This window comes from Schistocerca piceifrons, chromosome 6, assembly GCF_021461385.2.
Source record: "Schistocerca piceifrons isolate TAMUIC-IGC-003096 chromosome 6, iqSchPice1.1, whole genome shotgun sequence".
NCBI classification, from domain to species: Eukaryota; Metazoa; Arthropoda; class Insecta; order Orthoptera; family Acrididae; genus Schistocerca; species Schistocerca piceifrons.
The window spans coordinates 256,101,637-256,122,170 of record NC_060143.1 but is presented as its reverse complement, the minus strand read 5'-3'; the positions used below and the strand labels follow the sequence as shown (position 1 = coordinate 256,122,170).

The window sequence follows — 20,534 nt, the reverse complement described above, 5'->3', positions numbered from 1 at the left end:
GAATGCAAAAATATTTTGTTTACGCCCACCTACAAAGCGATAAATGGTCATCATAATAAAATAAGAGAAATTTAGATTACACAGAAAGACTTACATGTTCATTTTTCCCACACACTGTTCAAGAGTGGAATGGTAGAGAAATAGTGTTAAAGTAGTTTACTGAATCCTCTACCAGCCACTTAAGTGTGAATTGCACAGTAGTCATGTAGATATAGACTGCCAATTGAGTTGCTTTACAGTAAGTACCTACCCCCTATTTTGTCACTCTACGTGATCCATTTTTCAACTCTATAATGATGGGTTAACATGAAAACAAATTTTTTGTGGGCAAGGTAAATGTATCTTTATAACAAAATGTGGAAGTTGAGCAGAGAGTGGTATGAAAAATTGACAGAATCTAAAACCACCAAAGAAAGGTGCCACTTTCCCACAAAAGTAGAGAAATGACTGAAAGCCACAAAAATTTCGAAATACATTTTTAAAAAGGACTTGGGACATAAAATGCAACAAACACAAATATGGACAACAAGCAACAACAACTGGAGTTCAACAGGTGAGTCTGGACTGGTTGACTTGCTCTTTACTGTCTTTTAGATCTACATTATCTTCTTTTCAGATCTGGAAAATGAACTGCTGATGCAGAGTGCTCAGTATCATTTTTTTCTACTCCTTACATTATTTTCTAAAGAGAGCTTTGAAGCTAATTTAATGAGGTACGTATATCTTTAAATTTTCTAATTCTTAATACAAGTTGATATAGTAACTACATACTGTCCATTGCAAATCAATTAAAAAGAAAAGAAACAAATGTGAATCTCAGCAGGTGAATGTTATCAGATTTGTATCTTCACACAAATAAAATTCTTTGTGTGTGTGTGTGTGTGTGTGTGTGTGTGTGTGTGTGTGTGTGTTTTAGTTCACAGTCCAGAAACCTGGGTGGTTGATTATAACAGAACCTTTCATTTAGCCTTATGAGACTTGTTTACTTTTATGCACGACATTGCTGATGAGAAAGTTAGAATACATAACAGGTACAGATGAAAATCACAAGGAAAAACTTACTTTTGACGAAAGTAAGTAATGACAACTAAGTTCAGATTTTACACACAGAGTACCCACTTGAAGAGAAAACTGTGAAATAATCACATAAAACTTTATGCTTACATGTGTCAAGTTCATACAGCACACTTTGAGAAAGTCACAGAGTATGTTGTGAGAGCACAGGCAAGCACTGGAAGTAGGAAATATGAAATATAAAATAATTTTCATTTTTTCCCCATATTTCTTTGCTCTGTCTTCATAATATACCATCAACATATCAAGAAATGAAGTACCAATACTTCACTCTACATAATTTGTATCACAACAACTATGGAAAGGATGACACATTCAGTTGCAGACGAAAAAAAAGAAGAAGAAGATACACACTAAGCTTTTAGCCAAAGCCTTCTTCAGAAAAGAAAACAAACACACACTTTCACACAAGCCTGCATACCTCACCCACTCATAACTGCTATCTCTACCCACTATGGCCAGAATGCAGATTGTGCCTGCTTGTGTGAATGTGTTTGTGCTTCCTTTCCTGAGGAAGGCTTTGGCCTACAGCTTAGTGTGTAACAGACTTCTTGTTGTGCCTGTCTGCAACTCAACATGAGTAGCAATCTATCCTTTTCATATTCCAGACTGGACTTTCCATTGTTTAATCTGTATCAGAGGTTTATGTTACACACGACTTAAAATAAGTGCCTTGTGACATCCATTGACCAGAAACCTCTGTGTTGTTAACTGCACAACACAGCTGATGTTGCACACCCTCAGAGAAACCAGCCAAGATGAATCTACCTCTCTTACCCGGCGGGGCAACCATCCTCTGCCACTTCTGGAAGAGTGTGGTCTTGAGACAGTCTCGCGGACTGAGCGCATAAGCTTTGTGCCGCGACATCAGCTCCTGCATGGGCTCCAAGATCACACATAGCTGCAACACATACAAATTACTGTGTACATGTGTCTATGGGGCTTTAATCCTTGCACAATTCTATCATTATGTGTTACGATACATAAAATATATTACACAGCTGATAACTGACAAAAAAATGAAGTTCATCATAACAACTGGCCGAGGAACACGTCTTGGGCATACTTTGACATTCCCACAATTAACTTACTTTTGCTTGCTGAGCAAAACAAATCAGAAATGAAGCAGTGTGGCAAAATTCTCTTACAAATTAATTATTTTTCATACAGTGTTAAACTAATATGTAAATAAGAAAAAGTAATATTTTTGCCCTTAAGATGCACACAGAGACAGTCTATCCAAAATCTTTTCAACATCTAAGGTTTCAGCAAACTAAACACAGAACAGTACTACAACTACACAGTTATTATCTTTCTACTCTTGGTTCTTGTTTTCCTTCTTATCCTTCATCTTCTAGAACTTTTAGTAAATGAATTGCAAAACTGCAAGGCAATGTTACCTTCGTTAAATTTTTTGAATTAAATTCACTCTTCACAAACCTCAGAAACATGCCTTGTGCTTTGTCCACCTAGTCTTTTCTTCTTTTGAATGAGAATGATGCATTATATTTGGCTATTTCCAAGATACCTGCATGTATCATCTGGCAACATTACTTCAACAGATACATTATCTCCAAGAATGTAAAGCATCTGTTGTTCGCTTTAACAGTGCTAAGAGATTATTATTATTATTATTATTATTATTATTATTATTATTATTATTGTTATTATTATTACTCCTGTTAAGTAGAGTAAAGATTAATCCACAATAATCAAATTACTTTATTTATGATGCAGCAGTGGAACAAATACAATATGTTATCAGTGTGCCAATGATTACAATCAGACTTGCGGATCAGAATAGATCACTGCAGTGTACGTTCATTCTGAATCAAATCACTGTCATTCTGGAGAATAATATGAAGAGGTTACAAATCTTAAGTAGTTACAGTCACGCAGAGACAGAAAACCATTTAAATCTATGCAACCAATAGTATTTATATTCTTACCCTGAGGTAGTTGAGCGTTGAATTTGTGATGCCCTGCCGTGTGATGTTCTTCGATAGCTGGTCCAGCATTCCCGGGTCCTGCTGGGAGTGCATTCCAACTACAGTTCGAGGCACCAATTCACGATGTGTCCGCACAGCGAAATGCCACGACTTGATGCGCATCAAGTCGTCAAACGTGAACTCCAGGATGAGTCTGCCTTCCGTGCACACCTGTACAGCAACCGGTGCCTACTCAACAATAAATTACCTGCCATCAATGGAATGCTCCACATCATATTGGCAGCAGAAAGCCTTCAACCAATGTGATTCAACCTGGTACAATTATAGAATTCACCTAGATGTAGTGAATGGCTAGTGGTGAATGGCCAATATGCCCGAAAATCAACTGTCAGGTGAATTCTACAAACAATAACCATGAAAACCTGCATGATTTAATGTGGTGCAGTTTATTTGAATTTAAAAATCCTGATGTACTGTCAATAGTTGTTATGCCCTTGTCTGTAATAAAATACTGTGTGAACTTTAAGATTATCTACAGACATTAGCTCACAGCTTGTTGCGAATGAAGATGTCACATCAAAAAGGTATGTTTCAAGCAAAAAACAAGTCTGAAGTGCATAAGTGAATACAGATGCTGTTCATTATGGACTGTCTGTTACTGTGACTACAACTGTCTGGTGGCCAACAAAAAAAGCTTAATAGTCAGAAACTAAATGAACTGGACAGAATCTTAGTTACAACACTCACCTATTACTCAGTGTTTAGCACACATTACACCAATGTACTTCTACAACATGAAAAATTGAAATCTACTCCATTTATTTCCTAGAAGCAATATTTATGTGGAGGTGGGAGGGGGGTGTGATGCAGTAAGGCCTTCAGGTTTCTATTTCAGTGTCTACATCATCTAGCATGTAGCATCAACTGAAGAGACTAATCATCTGTCTTTACCATTATAACACTATCATCATTATCACTAATTCTACAACATAATTTGTTCATTTATCTTCCATTCTATGCCTTCACACCATATCCATCGGGTTAGAAATTATGTCTTACAGTATATCAGAGCACATGTGCATGCTTTCTGTTTTCTCTTTATTGATTACCTGCCATGAAGTCTGTAAAACTGAGTGGTCACAGACAGTAAAAACATTCTGGCAACAAGCAGTTTTCAGCTGGAGACCTTGCTGCACAGAAACTTGCTTCACTGCTGTCCAATAACTGGGAGTTCACAATCCTAAAGGTGGGAACTCACCCTTCAATGATTCTCCCCCCCCCCCCCCCCCCCTGCTTACTAAGCCTCTGCCACATCTTCCAATATCCCCCCCCCCCCTACTTCCTCATACTCTTCACATCTTACAGCTCTTTTTTCCTTGTTTATTTTCATATTTTGGCATGTCTTTTTTTCTATTTCTTCTTTTTTAAAATCAATATTCTGCTCTTTTGAATGCATGTAATGATCCCCTGATTCACTGACTATTTTTTCTCCAATGCCACCTTATGCCCTCCATAAAAAATGTCAGTATCGCCTGGTACATTTCAGGGAACAATTGTTAAATGCTTCATTTTCCCAAGTTAATTAAGAAAAAAAGATTGTGAAACTTCACAAATTATGTGAAAATACTGGCAGTAATTATGGAATTTTTTACCCATCACAGCATATTCATTAACGCTGATGGAGAGGTTGTAGAGTGATGAACTGACACTAAAAGATTATTTTGCAAGTGCAAATAAGGAAGAGCTTCACAATGAGATTACATTTCTTTTGGAGACTGTAGATATGGTGCTGCAATACATAGGGTATGTAGGAGTAGAAATTAAGTGTTAACAAATATTTTTGACACTTCTTAAACCTTCGAGCTCAAAGCAGAAACTTTTGATGGTATACGCAATCAACAAGCAACAATCATCATCATCTTTTAACCATACCCATATGCCTGAGTGTGAACAGTCCCTTCCATCTTTGCTTGTCTAGGGCTCTTATATGGTGCTTGTCTTGGGAGACTAATAAAGGCTAAGGGTACGAAGCCTTACAGAAATGCCTCCGCAGCATTAACGCTTAGCAAGCCAACAGGAGGGTAATTGCACCTACTTTTGAAAGTAAAAAGACCCTCACAAATCTTAAATGCTATCAACAAATAATTTCATTAAAATATCAGAGACTGTCTGTCATTACCTAAACCTGAATAACATTTCCATATTTAAAAACAGTTTTCAAAAATTTTCTCATATCATATACTGCTACACTTGGAATTTCAGCAAATGATTCTCTCTAATATTACAGAAAAAACAACATAAAATCTTTACTAGCCAGACATCAAAATCAGTATATATGTATCACATATCTAATAATGTACCTTTGTGAACATTGGTTTCCCATGGTGCGTCACCATTGTGCACTGATCGCAGTCCAGAGTAATACTTGTATTGTGGAAGGACTCCTTAGGATGTTTCAAATTATAATACAGCTCTGTCACACCACCTTCAAAGATACTCCGAAAGTATCTTGGTATAAGTGTCCTACCTATAGCTGAAACACAAAGTTTACTTTCAGTTAGCTGTAAGTAACTCATAGGCACCCACGAAAAAAACCTTCAACTCACAGTGTGTAATCTTACTGGCAGTGAATAAATACAATGACATCAATAACAATATCTATCAACTTCTTCCCGCATATGAAATCATTAACAGTCTAACATAACATGCAGTATTTTTCATAGTCATGAAATGATATATGAGAACATGAACAAGTTCTATGTGCTAGTATCTGTTTGTACTTTTTTTGACATCCCACAAATCCTACTGTAGATATACTTACTGTATCTCTTGGGCCCATCCTCTAAACAAAATGTTAGTGTGAGCGTGGCATCGTCTTCAAAAAACTCAGTGGCAAAGGCATCCCACCAGAGATTATCACTCTCCTGTTGAGAAAAAGAAAAGAAACTACATTAATACCCATAACTTACATCAAACAATGTAAATGTGGCAGTACTGTGCAAATTCCTATATCAGTTAGATAATAACTACAAATCTACATTTAAGTGTGCCAGCCACAAAGGAAATTATTAGAATGGCCTCGGAGGAAGCAAGATACAAGTCAGGAAAGTTTCATAAATGTTAATATTTCATATACAAAATACATTAGCATTTTACACATTTGTAAAGATTTCTTATACATTCTTCAGTCTAGTTGTTTTCCAGTCAACAACTGAAAATTTGACTAACATAAAATTTACATGGGACTGGACATCCAACCACATTTAGCCAGTTCCCTCTTGAAGGAACCGTTCTTATATTTGTCAGGAATGATACAAGTGAAAGTAATGCCATTGCTGGTGTTTTGCACTCCACTGGTGCATCATCTTTCACACTGTGGTAAAAACAGTATTTTTTACGTCCATGTGAACAGTAATGACATGATCTTTCTGTCTTTTGTTGAAGGAAGAAGATTACAATTGTAAGAGTCAGGTAACAAAGAAACCTCAACAGGAAAATCAGAGTCATCACACTGCAACTGGTATATGTCAAATTTCTGTTGCAGTGCATCACACTTATGACGCGTAAATGACGATACATATTAGCCTACTGGTACTTGACAAACCTCCCGGCAGCAGGTTTACATGAAATTGCAGTAGCTTCATAATTATATTTTTACATAAAATTAAACAACATGAAATACGCAGCATCTGTTGACAGTACTCTTGGGAATAACAGTATCTTAAATAATATCCACAAATAGGTAAAAATCAATATGCTCTTCATGTTGACAGGATGCTAAATCTTAACTTTTCTTCATTTCAAAAATTTTGCATGCTGGTTCTTACGTACACAATGTAACAGCAAGGACAGATTAATAATTTCCTAGGTCCCAATCAATTCTGCAAGGAAGCCATTGTTTCCAATTGAAGAACTTGTGGGTATATATCAAAAACATTCAAACCAGCTACATAACAAGTTAAGAACTGGAAGTACCTTTAACACTGTGCAGTCAGTCGGTGTCAGATATATTTTTGTATGTACAAAAGGCAAAATGATGAGATAGTTATGTAGTTTGCATCCTGAAGAACTGTGTCACTTAGGATCTATTGAAGAAATATTAACATATTAATTCTTGTGTAAAATTATTACATATTTTAGTTTTTCTAATGTGTTTCACATCCCAGTCTCTGGGGGAAAAAAAACCAGTGTAACTTACCTCACTGAACTGAGTGAATAGTCATCATCTCAGTACTACTGTTTCAGTTAGGTCACATGTAGGCAATCCTAACACTATGTGAAGGCCTTGCTTTGTTCCAACTTCTATGTAGAAACTAATAGTCTTTAGTCAAACTACGATCTTTTGTCAACTGGTGATCCATCAGTTTGTTAGTTGTCAAGTCTGGTATTACATATCGCCAGCTCCCCAACAACAAAATTCGCCCTGTTGGAAAGGTGAACCTACTAATAGTCTGTAGTCAAACTACGATCTTCTGTCAATTGGTGATCCATCAGTTTTTTAGTCATCAAGTCCGGTGATACATATCGCCAGCTCCCTAACAACAAAATTCACCTTGCTGGAAGGGTGAACCTTATAAAGATGATCACTTCCAGCCAGCAGTGAAAACCACAGGAAACAAGGTGCACAGGGTGCACACAAAGCCGGCACATAAGGAATGCAGACCCAGGTTCTGAGATGACCCCATCTGCACTATGTTGAGGCTCTTGGCTTGCACTACACTCATACTGGAATACTTATGTCAGCAACACAGATTTATCTCCCTGCATCTTATGAGACACTGTGGGAGATGGTTGAGCATTACCTCTACTGCAAACCTCCAGTCAGTGTGTCACCAACAGTCTTGTGGCACTGTGTAGCTCACAGGTATCACTGTGAATGAATGCTGTGCAGTCTGCCAGAATGATCTGGTCACAGGCCAGAAGGGGTGTCACTGTGTTACAGCATGCATATGTAGGTGTAACTAATATATGCCGAAGTATTGCCTGGCACAGTCTTTAGTCAGCATTGTCACCTCAGCCTCTGTGGCCACTGGGCACTGTTATTTAAAATATATCACATTCTCTTCTGTGATAAAACTATGTTTGACACTTAAAGAACAGCAGTCTCTGTCACCTGAGAAAACAAAAACACTATCACCACTACCTCACATTCTTCGAACAACAGCTGCAGAACGTTGCCTTTGTGTTAACAATCAGGCACAGTCTTACACCAACAGCATGGGTATCTTTGCTCCTTCATAAAAACAAAATAATGATACCATTCTATTGCTCACAATGCAGCAAAACAGGTCACGAATTTCAACGTTTTGGAAATACAGTCCCCCCCCCCCCCCCTCCCCAACCTTTTCCCGAAAGTTGATCACCTTCTCTACTATGCAACTCTGATAACTCACTTGTTTTACTTGACAGAGTAGTGAATGACAGGTATATAGGAAACTCTTCAGCCCTGTCATGGAACAACTTCACCAATATGTGTCACACTGCATCAAGAACATAGTTATAGCAACGTGACTCTACCATTAACTTAATTTTTCGTGCAGCTTGCTCGAATCTATGAGACAGGATACTCCCAGCATTTCATGACAAACATGAGTAATTCTTGTCTCAGAACAAAATGCCAAGGTATCAGTTCCAAACATTCATGACAGCTAGTTCTGAAAATGGAACTTGAAAATACTGTTCCTCAAACATGGGTAATAATTGTGATGAAGTAATTCTGCATGCAGCAAATTCTCTAGTTATTTCCAGAAACATTTGATGGAGTTATGGTCGTGGCTTAAGAATAAGCTATCCCACCATTTCCATCCTATTTCCTTGCAAAGCTTGGAGAAGTACTTCATCCAGCCTCAGTCAAAAGTCAATAGAGACATTTTCTTGAAATGTAGGCAAATCACTTCAGTTCCCTGTTACTGTGTTTTCTGGTACTGGTCATATAGTATGACCAACACTGGGCAATGAACTGGGTAGTACCACAAAGTCCCAACGATGATCCACAACACAAAAATATGGCGAGTTTATTGCAACTCTGAAGTGCTCTTCCAATCACTGCTTTACAGAATGTGTATGATAGCTAGGTTTCTTGTCTCCCTGCAAGTGCATTCCCACTTCAGGAGGAGTGGGACATTGTCATAGTGCAAATGCAAAGTTACAGTGACAACGAAGATGTATCATGCATTCCCTGATGAAGTAGTCCTAACTGCATCATACACAATATCCACTCCCATTGGCTCACTGTGTGTGCCTTATAGTGTGTCTCTTTAGTCCCAAGCAGTTAACACAATACACACTTGTCCACAGAGTACAGTATAAGTCATAGTGGGAAGTACTGCATTTATGTCCAGTTGGAATAGAGAGGACAATCTTCTGCTGCTGACTGTAATAATATTTTGCTAAGGATGTGCTTTATCTTCTGTATCACTCACTCTTTCATTATAGTGCAAACTGGCATGATGCATTTTCTCACCACGTTACTACCTCCAAGTGTATATGAAACATTTTGTGGGTTAAAACGATTTTCCACTTTCAGCAACTTAAAATATTTTTAAATGAATATTTATTTATTTCATCATTCATCACACTAACAGCTGATTTTGTCCCATCATAAAGTTATTCCTAAAGTATTCAAATAACAAGCAATAACATTGGTGTACTGGTGATTAAAGAAACTTGCACAAATTCGACAACACTGTGTGAACTGTGCCTAAATCACTTAATGTGCTTAAGAGAATGATAAAGTGGTCATCTGTTGATGGCCTAAGAAGCTGAAAACTGGTTCTAAGGTAAAAACGCAGTAGTTGAAGAACATCAAGGAAGTGTTCCTTTTTTCATTATCACTGCTGTTGTTGTCTGGAATCCGAAGATTGGTTTAACAGCAAACTACCTTGCACAAATCTTCTCGCACAAGGGCATTCCGACTGCAGCCTCCATCCACCTGACCCCGCCTGCTGTATTCAAGCACTTGTCGCCCACGAGAAAGTTTATACGCACGCATCCCTTTACCGCCAACTTTCATATTCATTGTGTGACGCCTTCCTACTTTATTCGTCACCATTCTCCAGCAGAGCCCGAGCAGAATTCGATCAAACCATGGCCGACAGGGTTACTCTCTTTGTGAACTCTAACTTTTCAGTTTATAACGTCATTTTCAGCTTCGTGGGATGCACTAAAATATGCACTGAGTTGATGAAACTCAGACGTCCTCTTGCCTGGAGTAGCATAGAAACTCTACATGGCATGGACTCAGCAAGTCGCTGGATGTCCCCTATAGATATAGTGAGCCATGCTGCCTCTACAGCCGTCCAGTCCATAATTGCGGCAGTGTTGCCGGTGCAGGATGTTGTGCATCAACTGACCTCTCAATTATGACCAATAAATGTTCGATGGGATTCATGTCAGGCGATATGGTGGCCAAATCATTCGCGCGAAATGTAAAAAATATTCTTGAAACAAATCGTGGACAATTGTAGCCTGGCGACATGGCGCATTGTCATCCATAACATTAAGTCCATGAGTGACTGCAAATGATCTCCAAATAGCCGAACATAACAACTTCCAGTCAATGGTCGGTTTAGTTGGACCAGAGGACCCTTTCTATTCCAATGTAGACGCAGCCCACACAATTAGAGCCACCACCAGCTTGCATAGTATCTTCATGACTAGCTTCAATGGCTTCGTGGAGTCGCGCTACACTCGAACCCTACCATCAGCTTTTTCCAACTGAAATCGAGACTCATCTGCCCAGGCTAAGGTTTTCCAGTCGTCTAGGGTCCAACCGATATGGCCACGCACCCAAGAGTGGCGCTACAGGCGATGTCGTGCAGTTAGCAAAGGCACTCGCGTCGGTCTTTTGTTACCATAGCCCATTAACGCCAAATTTCGCCGCATTGTCTTAATGGATACATTCCTCGTATGTCCACACTGACTTCTACGGTTATTTCACGCAGTGCTTCTAGTCTGTTAGCACTGACAATCTACGCAGACGCCCCTGCTCTCGGTCGTTAAGGGAAGGCCGTCAGCGCACTACCCTTTTACACCTTGTCTAGAGGACACTACCGTAATCTGTATACGTTCATATCGCTATCCTATGACTTGTCACCTCATTGTACGCGGCACGATGTGTAAACCTTTGTCGTTACATTAATCATAATTAGACTTTGCAGTGAATTTCAAATTTACCTTCTTTTTCAGCAACGGCACTTCATAAATTTCGCTGTCTGACGATGAATGCACGTGTAAGACTGCTTCTGGCGGCCCCTACAAGGCCAATAGTATTGCACAATAATATTGAGCAGTATTATTAACGTTCTCCCTGGACTGCTCAATAATATTATGCAATAAGCGGAATGTTGGACAATAAACGTGCTGCTGCCGTAATAATTGCTCTACGTTATCGCAAGCACAAAGAAAGGCCGATGAAAAACTGTTTCAAGGAGTGTCCAAGACGGAAACATATTCGGAGATTTGAGCTTGAAAAAAAAATTGTCATGACCTCTTATGGGTTGGGGTTGGTAGTCCAACATTTGGTACGTTATTGGAAACAGTTATCCCATGACGGTGGCGTCCTCATAAACAAGTAATTACCCCCACCCCCCCCCCCCCCCCTCCCACCTCCACGGATAGATATCTGCAGACACCATATGCCAGTCAGCAAAAAACACAATAATACGATAAGAGACGCACCAAGTCAGCGCTTATGTATTGGCTATATCTTGCTACTGGCAATTCTTTCAAAGACTTGAAATTTATAAGCGCAGTTTCACCTAGCAGTATTTGAGATATAGCTGTCGAAATGTGTCATGCAATAATACGTGCACTAAAGGATTATGTTCGGTTAAATAATGCACACATAAGGATAAATATCTATGTATATTTATGTTTGTAACTTTGCATTCATCAATTTTTAAAAAATATATATCTTCCTCCGTGGCCATTCCCTATATTTTCTGAGCAACAAATCATAGGATTCATTATTCTTAACACTTCTGTTTTTGTAATCATTTACCGTAACATCTCACAGTGCTGGCAATGATTTATACATTTCGATGCTCTCTACTCATAATGCTCTATCGTCCTGTTTTGAACTAATTTTCCGGTAATTTCCAAGAAGCATTGCATCTAGAGGTCGCGGCCTCACTCCGGTCGACTCTCATATGTGCAAATACGGATATCGTTTTCGGCGTTGACAACGGAACGTCGTATTAACGCTGTTTACGTGTTTATAGCAACGAATGAAACCGATGTAGTGTCAAGTTCGAATTGTCTCACGCGGCAAAAGTTAATTCCCTCGACTGCGTAGCACAGACAATTGTTTACAGTTTTGTTGGGAGTATGGGTTGATGGCAAACCAGGATCTGAGGAGATGCGTCGACTGTCAATGGAGTGCGACTCTCTAAGAAGACCGCCGATGTGGAGTTCCCCTTTCAGTTGCACCGTACAAAATGCAAAAAAAGAACTTCCATCAAGGAAAACACATGGTTTCGTAGTTCACCAACGAGAGGAGTATCGTTAAAGTGTTGTGCTGGGTAAAAGAACCACTGCGTCAGAAACTTTTACGGTTTTTCTCGTGAGGTATGCAACGATATTGTCACGAATGGCACGGTCCCTATCGGTAAGAAAATTTTAGTGACCCTTAAAAAACACTTCATTCTGCCGGAAAGTTATAAATTACGGCTGGAAGCCTTAGAAAACTTTGAAAAAGGAAGGCATAGATCAAGAATTTACGAATTATTCCATTGAATATCTCTCTTGCGACAATTCGATGGTCCAAATCAAGAATAGTGAGCGGTTGTAGAACTCTCTGAAATGCTCAGTTAAGAGAGAGGGCCAACCGGGAGACGACACGAACAATGTATCCTCCAGTACCTAAACTTTCACAATTTACGGATGTCTGGCAAAAGTGTTCCTTGTGACACTCTGCCGAAATTTCTGAGAGGCATATCAAGAGTGCATCCTGGCCATGGAAATGAAAGGAGGACTGCTCCCAGCTGCCTATACCATCCACGAAATTATCCACGCCGAAAATGTGGCTGACGAGTAAAGTAAGTGAAATTAGTAGTTCCTTTCGTAAATAACTTTGTTACGAAACGCTCGTCATTTGTAGTTGCTCATGTCAACGCTGTAAACAGAATTCAGATTTGCCACCTCTAGACTCGCACTTTCGATATATAATACTCGGATGCAGACCGCTACTTCGATATGCAACTCTTCTTGAAATTACCAGTTTTCCACACAACAACCACCGCAGTATAATGAGTACAGTCACGACACTCTGGTGTGAAAGTTGTTACCGTTTGACAGCTTGAGCGATACTAGCGCTCCGAGCGGCGAGAAAGCAGTCACATGCACCGTAAGGATAATGTTTGTTTTTAATTAGTTTCTATTTAATTACGGGAATAGATGTTATCTTTGCGTTGCATGCGTTAGTAAATTACCAAGAGACACAGATTACTGTGCAACACATGTAAAAACAACCGATCACACTGATTCAATGAAGTAATCCAATATGCCCGCCCGGCTAACCGCGCCGTCTAACGTGCTGCTTCCCGAGCGGGAAGGCGATCGGGTCCTCGGCACGAATCCGTCAGGCGGCCCACTGGGGGCCGAACTGCACAATAACCCTGGGATCGGTGTTGGGCGGCGAAGAAGCCGTTTCTAGGTTCCCGGTTCAATACACACTTTCGAATATGCCTATATTTGCAGCTTATTCCACTGAAAGGAAGAGATTATAAACACATTTCATGCACGAGAAGCATATATTTCTGTTGTTTGTGTCGCTGTCACCATAGTCACTTTCCTTGACATACATTTTTTTTTATGGAGTTCAATGATTCGCCCTTTCTTACACTTTCTAATACACGAATGTTTCTTTGAATGTAAGTACTTTTGCTTCAAAAGCGAATGTGTTGAAGGTTCTTGCCGGGTGTCTCTCAGATATAGCAACAATTGTGGAACTGGTTTCCGCTGTGTTGGAAAATTTTTATTGCTTTTGCCGATTTATTATCATCTCTCTGTGGTTTTCTCTTCAGCTACAATTGTGGTCGCTTATTTCATACGTTAAATAATGCATGTCTTACACTCCATGTGGATTTCCTACGTTCCACAGTCAATGGTTTGGCTGAAAGTGTAGCGAACAAAACCCTGTTTTGTTGGATAGCTTTATGACGTCTTTGTGTAAGAGGTCAGGTATTCTGCCGTTTACTAGCAACTTATTGTTAAAAGATAACGACATAATACAGGAAATCCTGCACGTTAAGCCTAGTTTACACAACGACACTAGGTTGCAGGCAACTGCGCTACCACCCACTGCCCATGCGCGCCGCGCGTTTGCGCAACTCAATGGTGAAACTAAACACTTTCGGCATGTTCCAACTTTGGCATGAGTTTTGAGGTTATGTGTGTTCGTAGGGTGTAGACAAACTGAAATATGCAGGGACGAACGGCGAATAATGTTCCCTTTTTGGATATCTATGCTTTGCATAGGTGTTTGTGGGATTTCAGTGATGCTGATTACAAAAATAAGCAATATATTGTTGCTCTGAGACCTTCACGTGCGATCAGAACACAGAAAGTTTGACAATATCTGAGCTCCGGACAAAATTGATTGAATTAGAAGTACATATACAACTGAATTGAGAAAAATACAAACAAATGTATTTCACGTGCGATCAGAACACAGAAAGTTTGACAATATCTGAGTTCCGGTCAAAACTGATTGAATTAAAAGCACATATACAACTGAATTGAGAAAAATACAAACAAATGTAATTCTAGCTTTGCAAATTCACTCGACTACAAGACTAAAATCCCATCGTTCGAGTTGGTACTTTTTTTTAAAGGAATATTGTTGACAGGAGGGAAACTTACGCTAATCAAGCAGCTGCATTCTTTATTTAGTATTCATCTATTAAAAACGTTGCAGTAGTGCTCTCCACTCACATGTGTTTGAATTTTGAAGTATTGCCACTGTACAGATCTATCTTCAAGAGAGGAGTTTGCAAACCAGTCTCTTCTTAATGCGACCATTTCGAATAATTACTGCTGTTAATGTTAATAATTATTGGTGTTAATGAAAAAGTGTCATCACCAACTAAATCCTCATCTTATAGCATGCCGAGTGTTCTCGATTGTAATGCACGCAATGTGATGTGTAATTTCATTTCTGGCGAAGTGCTTCATGCATTACAGTATCTTTACCCCATATCGCAAAATTAACTCTAAAAGAAACGTGAACAGTTCTGGTGACAATCTAAGATAATTAAAAGAACTTCTTGAGTCTTCCATCACAAATTATTTCAGCAAGAATGCTGAGCAACCGAGCTGACGTCTTTCCTTCATCCAGGCTAGAATCGAAACACGTTTCTTATATTTTTCTTATGCAGAGGTTCCACGCAAAAAGCTTTAACTCCATCACAACTCGTGCGACGTGCAGCTGCCAAAACTTTCACTTCAGACACGACTCAGGAACCCACAAAACGACGAAACTGAAACTGAAGTGTATACTGGTTTTGCCGTGTCGACAGTCAAATATTAAACCATTTGCGTACAACTCATTCCACGCAACGAGTGCCGCAACCCAATGTCGTGTAAACAAGGCTTTACAAGGGAATCGTATATTAACTGTACTGTAATGCACCGTTGCATATCTCCCAGGATCTAAAGGAAACTAAATAATCACAAATATAGTGATTGTTACTGTCGATTTTTAAGGCACTAAATATATATATATATATATATATATATATATATATATATATATATTGGTTAAAAATCAGTATAAACGTTAGTATTCGCACTCATCCGATATCTTATTCAGAAGTGTCGCTTGCTGTCCGCTTGGGACGCTGCTATCGCTGGGAGTAACAAAAATGAGACGGTGTGGCGCGACTGTAACGTTTGACACTGACAACAACAAACCTAACTGAATCTAACATCCTTAGTGCGCGAAACATGCCAGAGACTGATAAGGATATTCTCAATACTGTCCACAGACGGCACAATATTTACACACAGTGCAATATATTTCCAAAGTTTTTGATGGTCTCAACATTACTGCGCAACCTCTCAATCTCACTCCCAGATGCGCAACATTAATGTGCATACTGGGGAAACGTTTTCAGTATTATTGACCGTCTAGGGCCTGCTTCACAAACTTGTAAAATCAACTTATGACTCGCAACTGAATAAGAGTTCGATGTAACGGCTCTTGACTGCGGTTTGTCAACTTAGCTCTCTTCAATCTGAATTTTCAATTTCAGGTATGTTTACAACAGTGTATCTTAATTTAGGCTCTAGCACAATGAATAGATCATGAGAAAAATTAACTGTTTTCCACAAGTTTAGTCGGGTGTTGCCTTTTTCACACTAAAAACAAGATAATCCCGTCTAAGTCCGGAAACGTGGCAATCCTGATTGTCGTTGGTACCTTACAATCACAGCGTTGGTGAAGAAACGCTAAACGCCCAGAATGTTCTATAAGCTGAAAAGGCTCTACGATCCCTTAATTACCGTAATTGATTGTTTATTCGCACGAGTACGTGCAGGTTGAGCGTGCAGACTTCTTCGCGGTCAGTACCTAAACAACCGCGTATTCGCAACGATAAGCGAGAAAATATTTTTTATTGCGAGTAGTTTCAGAAGGAGAGTTTTTAGGGTTTTGTGGATATTACGAGTGAACATTAAGGCAGTGTTAGGGCCTACCACATTGGGTAACCTCGGACTGCTGTGTATTTTGGACTGCGTTGTTCGATATATATGTCATCAGTTATACTATACTGCCCCATTATGTTAAAAAAAGAATACATTTGTCTATGTTAAAATTCAATAGCGACTAAGACTAAAACGCAGCCTTAACTCACCTTGACATCGGTGTGTAGCCCTGGAATACCGTTGTCAAGATCTCCCTTTCGGAACCAATCTCCTTCGTCTATTAGCCACGGTCACTAATTAAACTTAGGCTTTTTTTTATTATTATTCACTAGCGAAGTCGGAAGCCAGTAGGAAGTGTTACACAGACCAGCATTAACGAGCTCTGGAAGTGTGCTGTTGTGCTACCGATGGTAAAGGTTCTCGATGATGCAAGAACGTTTTAGCGTTCCTTTAATGTGAGGTAAAGCACAACTCGGAATGGATCGTTATGAGGAATGAAATTAGCGGTGTCCTTTTGAAAAGAACCATGCCGCCGCTCGCGTTAACAGCTATAGGTAAACCACGGAAAACTCAAATCTGGATGACTGGTTGGGGCATTCAGCCTCTCTGTTCCCGAACGAGAGCCCATTGCCTTAACCAATGCACTACTTCGCTCAGTAAATTGACATTATACTCCATGCAACAGAAAGCATAGGCGGCTACACCACTGCCGGCATGTCAGTAATACACTTTCATCCATGTCAGTTGTCTGATAACTCTGGTAAAAAAAAAAGCAAGGAGACGTGTTTGTTTCGTAAAAATCTCACCTTACTTCTCGAAATAGTGTTTTCTGAAAGGTAAACACTTAGTCTAGTGATCCTCCAGCATTTTCATCCACTCAGAAAAATACCTCTTGTCAAACTCTGCAAAATATTCGTTGACTTTAACTATTAACTCTCAATATTGCAACCTGTGAATAGCCAACAAACACTGGCGTTCTGTCCAAGGGGCCCCTTCGAACACAAAAAAATGTTGACGAGCGAGAATGGTATCATCATCACTTGGTTTGTACTCTGCCTGGCTACATAGCAGCGACCTTCTGGAACATTCGTCGCGCGTGACGAAATCTTCTGTCAACAGTTACGACAAGAGCGGCACGAATCAACACTCAGCTACCTGTTTCATCAAGTTCGTACTGTGTTGTGAAGACTGTGACTGCTGATTAAAATGAAAAATATACGTCAGGTTACTTCCCATTAGGAAAGTGGGGGCACTCAGCGACTGTGATATGATTTATAAATTATAGAGCGCAGCAATCAGCCGTCCTTTTTTTTGCAGGTTTTATTTGGCAACTTCTAAGCGGAAGTGAACAGTAGCTGATTACTTAGCTGTTTTAGTAATGTAGCTATGTATGGAAGTGAAACATGGACGATAAATAGTTTGGACAAGAAGAGAATAGAAACTTTCGAAATGTGGTGCTACAGAAGACTGCTGAAGATTAAATGGGTAGATCACATAACTAATGAGGAGGTATTGAATAGAATTGGGGAGAAGAGGAGTTTATGGCACAACTTGACTAGAAGAAGGGATCGGTTGGTAGAACATGTCCTGAGGCATCAAGGGATCATCAATTTAGTATTGGAGGGCAGCGTGGAGGGTAAAAATCGCAGAGGGAGACCAAGAGATGAATACACTAAGCAGATTCAGAAGGATGTAGGTTGCAGTAGGTACTGGGAGAAGAAGAAGATTGCACAGGATAGAGTAGCATGGAGAGCTGCATCTAACGAGTCTCAGGATTTAAGACCACAACAACAACATTTATTCTTGTCGTAAGAACTAGCAAATTTTTCGATCGTTTGTGTTGAGTGAGTTTACTTCATAGTGTAGTTCAGTTTAGTGGTACTTTAGCTTACTTCTGAGTAGACTAGTGTTTATAACTTACTCTAAGTTTGTTGCATGAATGTTAATGCATATCTTTATATCAGGCGACATTCTCGGGTACCTTCCTGTCACCGGAAGCGCCACTTCACGTGACTCCATTTAAATCTCGTATTAGTACACAGCGTATAGTTTAGATCAGTGCTTTAGAGTTCGCGTATTTATTTCCTGCACTAGATTTGGTGTTAACAAAGTGTCTAGTAACTAGTAACTGTTGACACATCCAGTGTCAGTAGGGAAATTTATTTCTGATTTAAGAGCTTGCGGATCATCCCATCTTAAGCTATAGCGAAAATGCTAAAGAGCAGATTTTAGTAGTTGTTTATTCAGCTGTAATCTTGCGTACATTGCTGCCTCAGTAGCGGCACAGATAGGTTATTTTCTCCTTTGAGGAGGTCTATACCTACTTTCTCAGTTACTCCTAACAGCTTTGATTGTATTTTTTGAAACTTTATTCACTCTTTTTCCACAGTACGACATAGCTTGGGACTGTGCTTGTTGTAAGCGGACAAGGAGAATTGGTTGCAGTCTGTAAACAGCTGGAAGTTGCGTAGTCAATAGCTGGCAGACTTCTGCCTACTGCTCAAAGCTGAGTCGAGATCGGGGCGTTCGGGACAAGATCTGTGACGCCTTTGATGCCACTGGGATCCCCTGGTTACCTGGTCGTTGCTTCGTCTTCAGATACGCAACATCTGGCTGGGCCGTCTCCAATCAAGAGTGAATGGCAGATACTGGTGGGTTCGCCCATCAATGAAAGGAAACCAGAAGAGGGAATGGGCGACATGCCTGGCGCCTTACGCCCTAGCAACAGGTACAAAGTGTTTATAATACTGAGCCAGCGGTCGATTTTCCCGCCCAGTCCTGACAAGTGCAGAGGTCGGGTATGCTAGTCACTGGGAGCTCCAGCGATATTCCGGTAACGGAGCTCCTCCGGGGAACAGCAGGCACGGCAGGAAACAACACCATTGTACACTCGACATCTTTGCTGGGGAGGGGGATGATTGGGGGGGGGGGGGGGGTGTCTTATCCGAAACGTCGAGGAGGTCCCTATCGAACGCACTTGGTACAACCGGACGCAAATAGTGGCACATGTTGGAACGAACGAATGGATGGCTGATTTGGTGAAGGCAACTACCATCGCACGCAGGGTCACTATTTGTAGGATTGATCGCCGTCCTCTGGTTTGGAGCAGAGTGGAGGTTCTAAACGAGAGGTTCAGACGATTCTGCGACGGTGTCGAGTAGGCAGGAAGCGGTAACTAAGGTAGTGGGGTACGAGTAGCACAGACACTTTTTCACATTTTTTTTTAAATGTTAGAGGCGCCCACGCCCTCTGGATCAGAGACTAATAGACTGCCAAAACCGAATATACATCAACCACAAGATAAGACACAGAAGAGATTAATATGATACTAGTAAACGGCAGGAGCATCCAAATAAACGTCCCAGAATTAGTATCGCCTATTGAAAGTTATAATGCCCAGATAGTATTATGAAGAGAAAGTTGGTTGAAACCCCAAGTGAACAGCAATGAAATCCTAAGTTCAGATTGGAATATTTATCATAAGGATAGGCTAGTTGCCAATGGTGGTGGCGTATTTATTGCAGTAAAGAATTCGACAATGTCTCGCGAGGTTATCGCGGAATCGGAAGGGAAGTTAATCTGGGTGAAGCTAAGCACCAAAGGTCGATCAAAACAATGGTAATCGGGTGCTTTTATAGACCACTTGGGTCAGGAGCTGTGGTAGTGGAGAGCTCCAACGAGGGCTTGCAGAATATCGTTAACAACTTTTCTGATTATGCCGTTGTAATAGGGCGTGACTTCAACTTGCCCGGCATGGATTGGGAAAGTCATCCTATCAAAAACAACCTCGGGAAGATAAAGTCTTGGACCCCCTAGCAACAAACAGACCTGAACTTATCGAATCAGTTAACGTAGAGGAAGGTATCA

At 40.1% G+C, this 20,534-nt stretch overlaps 1 protein-coding gene across 6 annotated transcripts in view; it reads right to left on the bottom strand.

Annotated features, from left to right (window-relative positions):
- LOC124802684 (LIM domain-binding protein 2) overlaps positions 1–20,534 on the bottom strand; it is a 794,320-nt gene that overhangs the window by 17,288 nt on the left and 756,498 nt on the right. For 3 of the 6 annotated variants that reach the window (XM_047263615.1, XM_047263618.1, XM_047263620.1), the window contains exons 5-8: positions 5,845–5,947; positions 5,384–5,556; positions 3,024–3,251; positions 1,843–1,975 (exon numbers count right to left, since the gene is read on the bottom strand). In XM_047263615.1, the coding sequence (XP_047119571.1) occupies positions 1,843–1,975; positions 3,024–3,251; positions 5,384–5,556; positions 5,845–5,947 (637 nt within the window). The remainder of the gene's footprint in view (positions 1–1,842; positions 1,976–3,023; positions 3,252–5,383; positions 5,557–5,844; positions 5,948–20,534) is intronic. The other 3 variants (XM_047263617.1, XM_047263616.1, XM_047263619.1) reach the window with 3 other exon arrangements.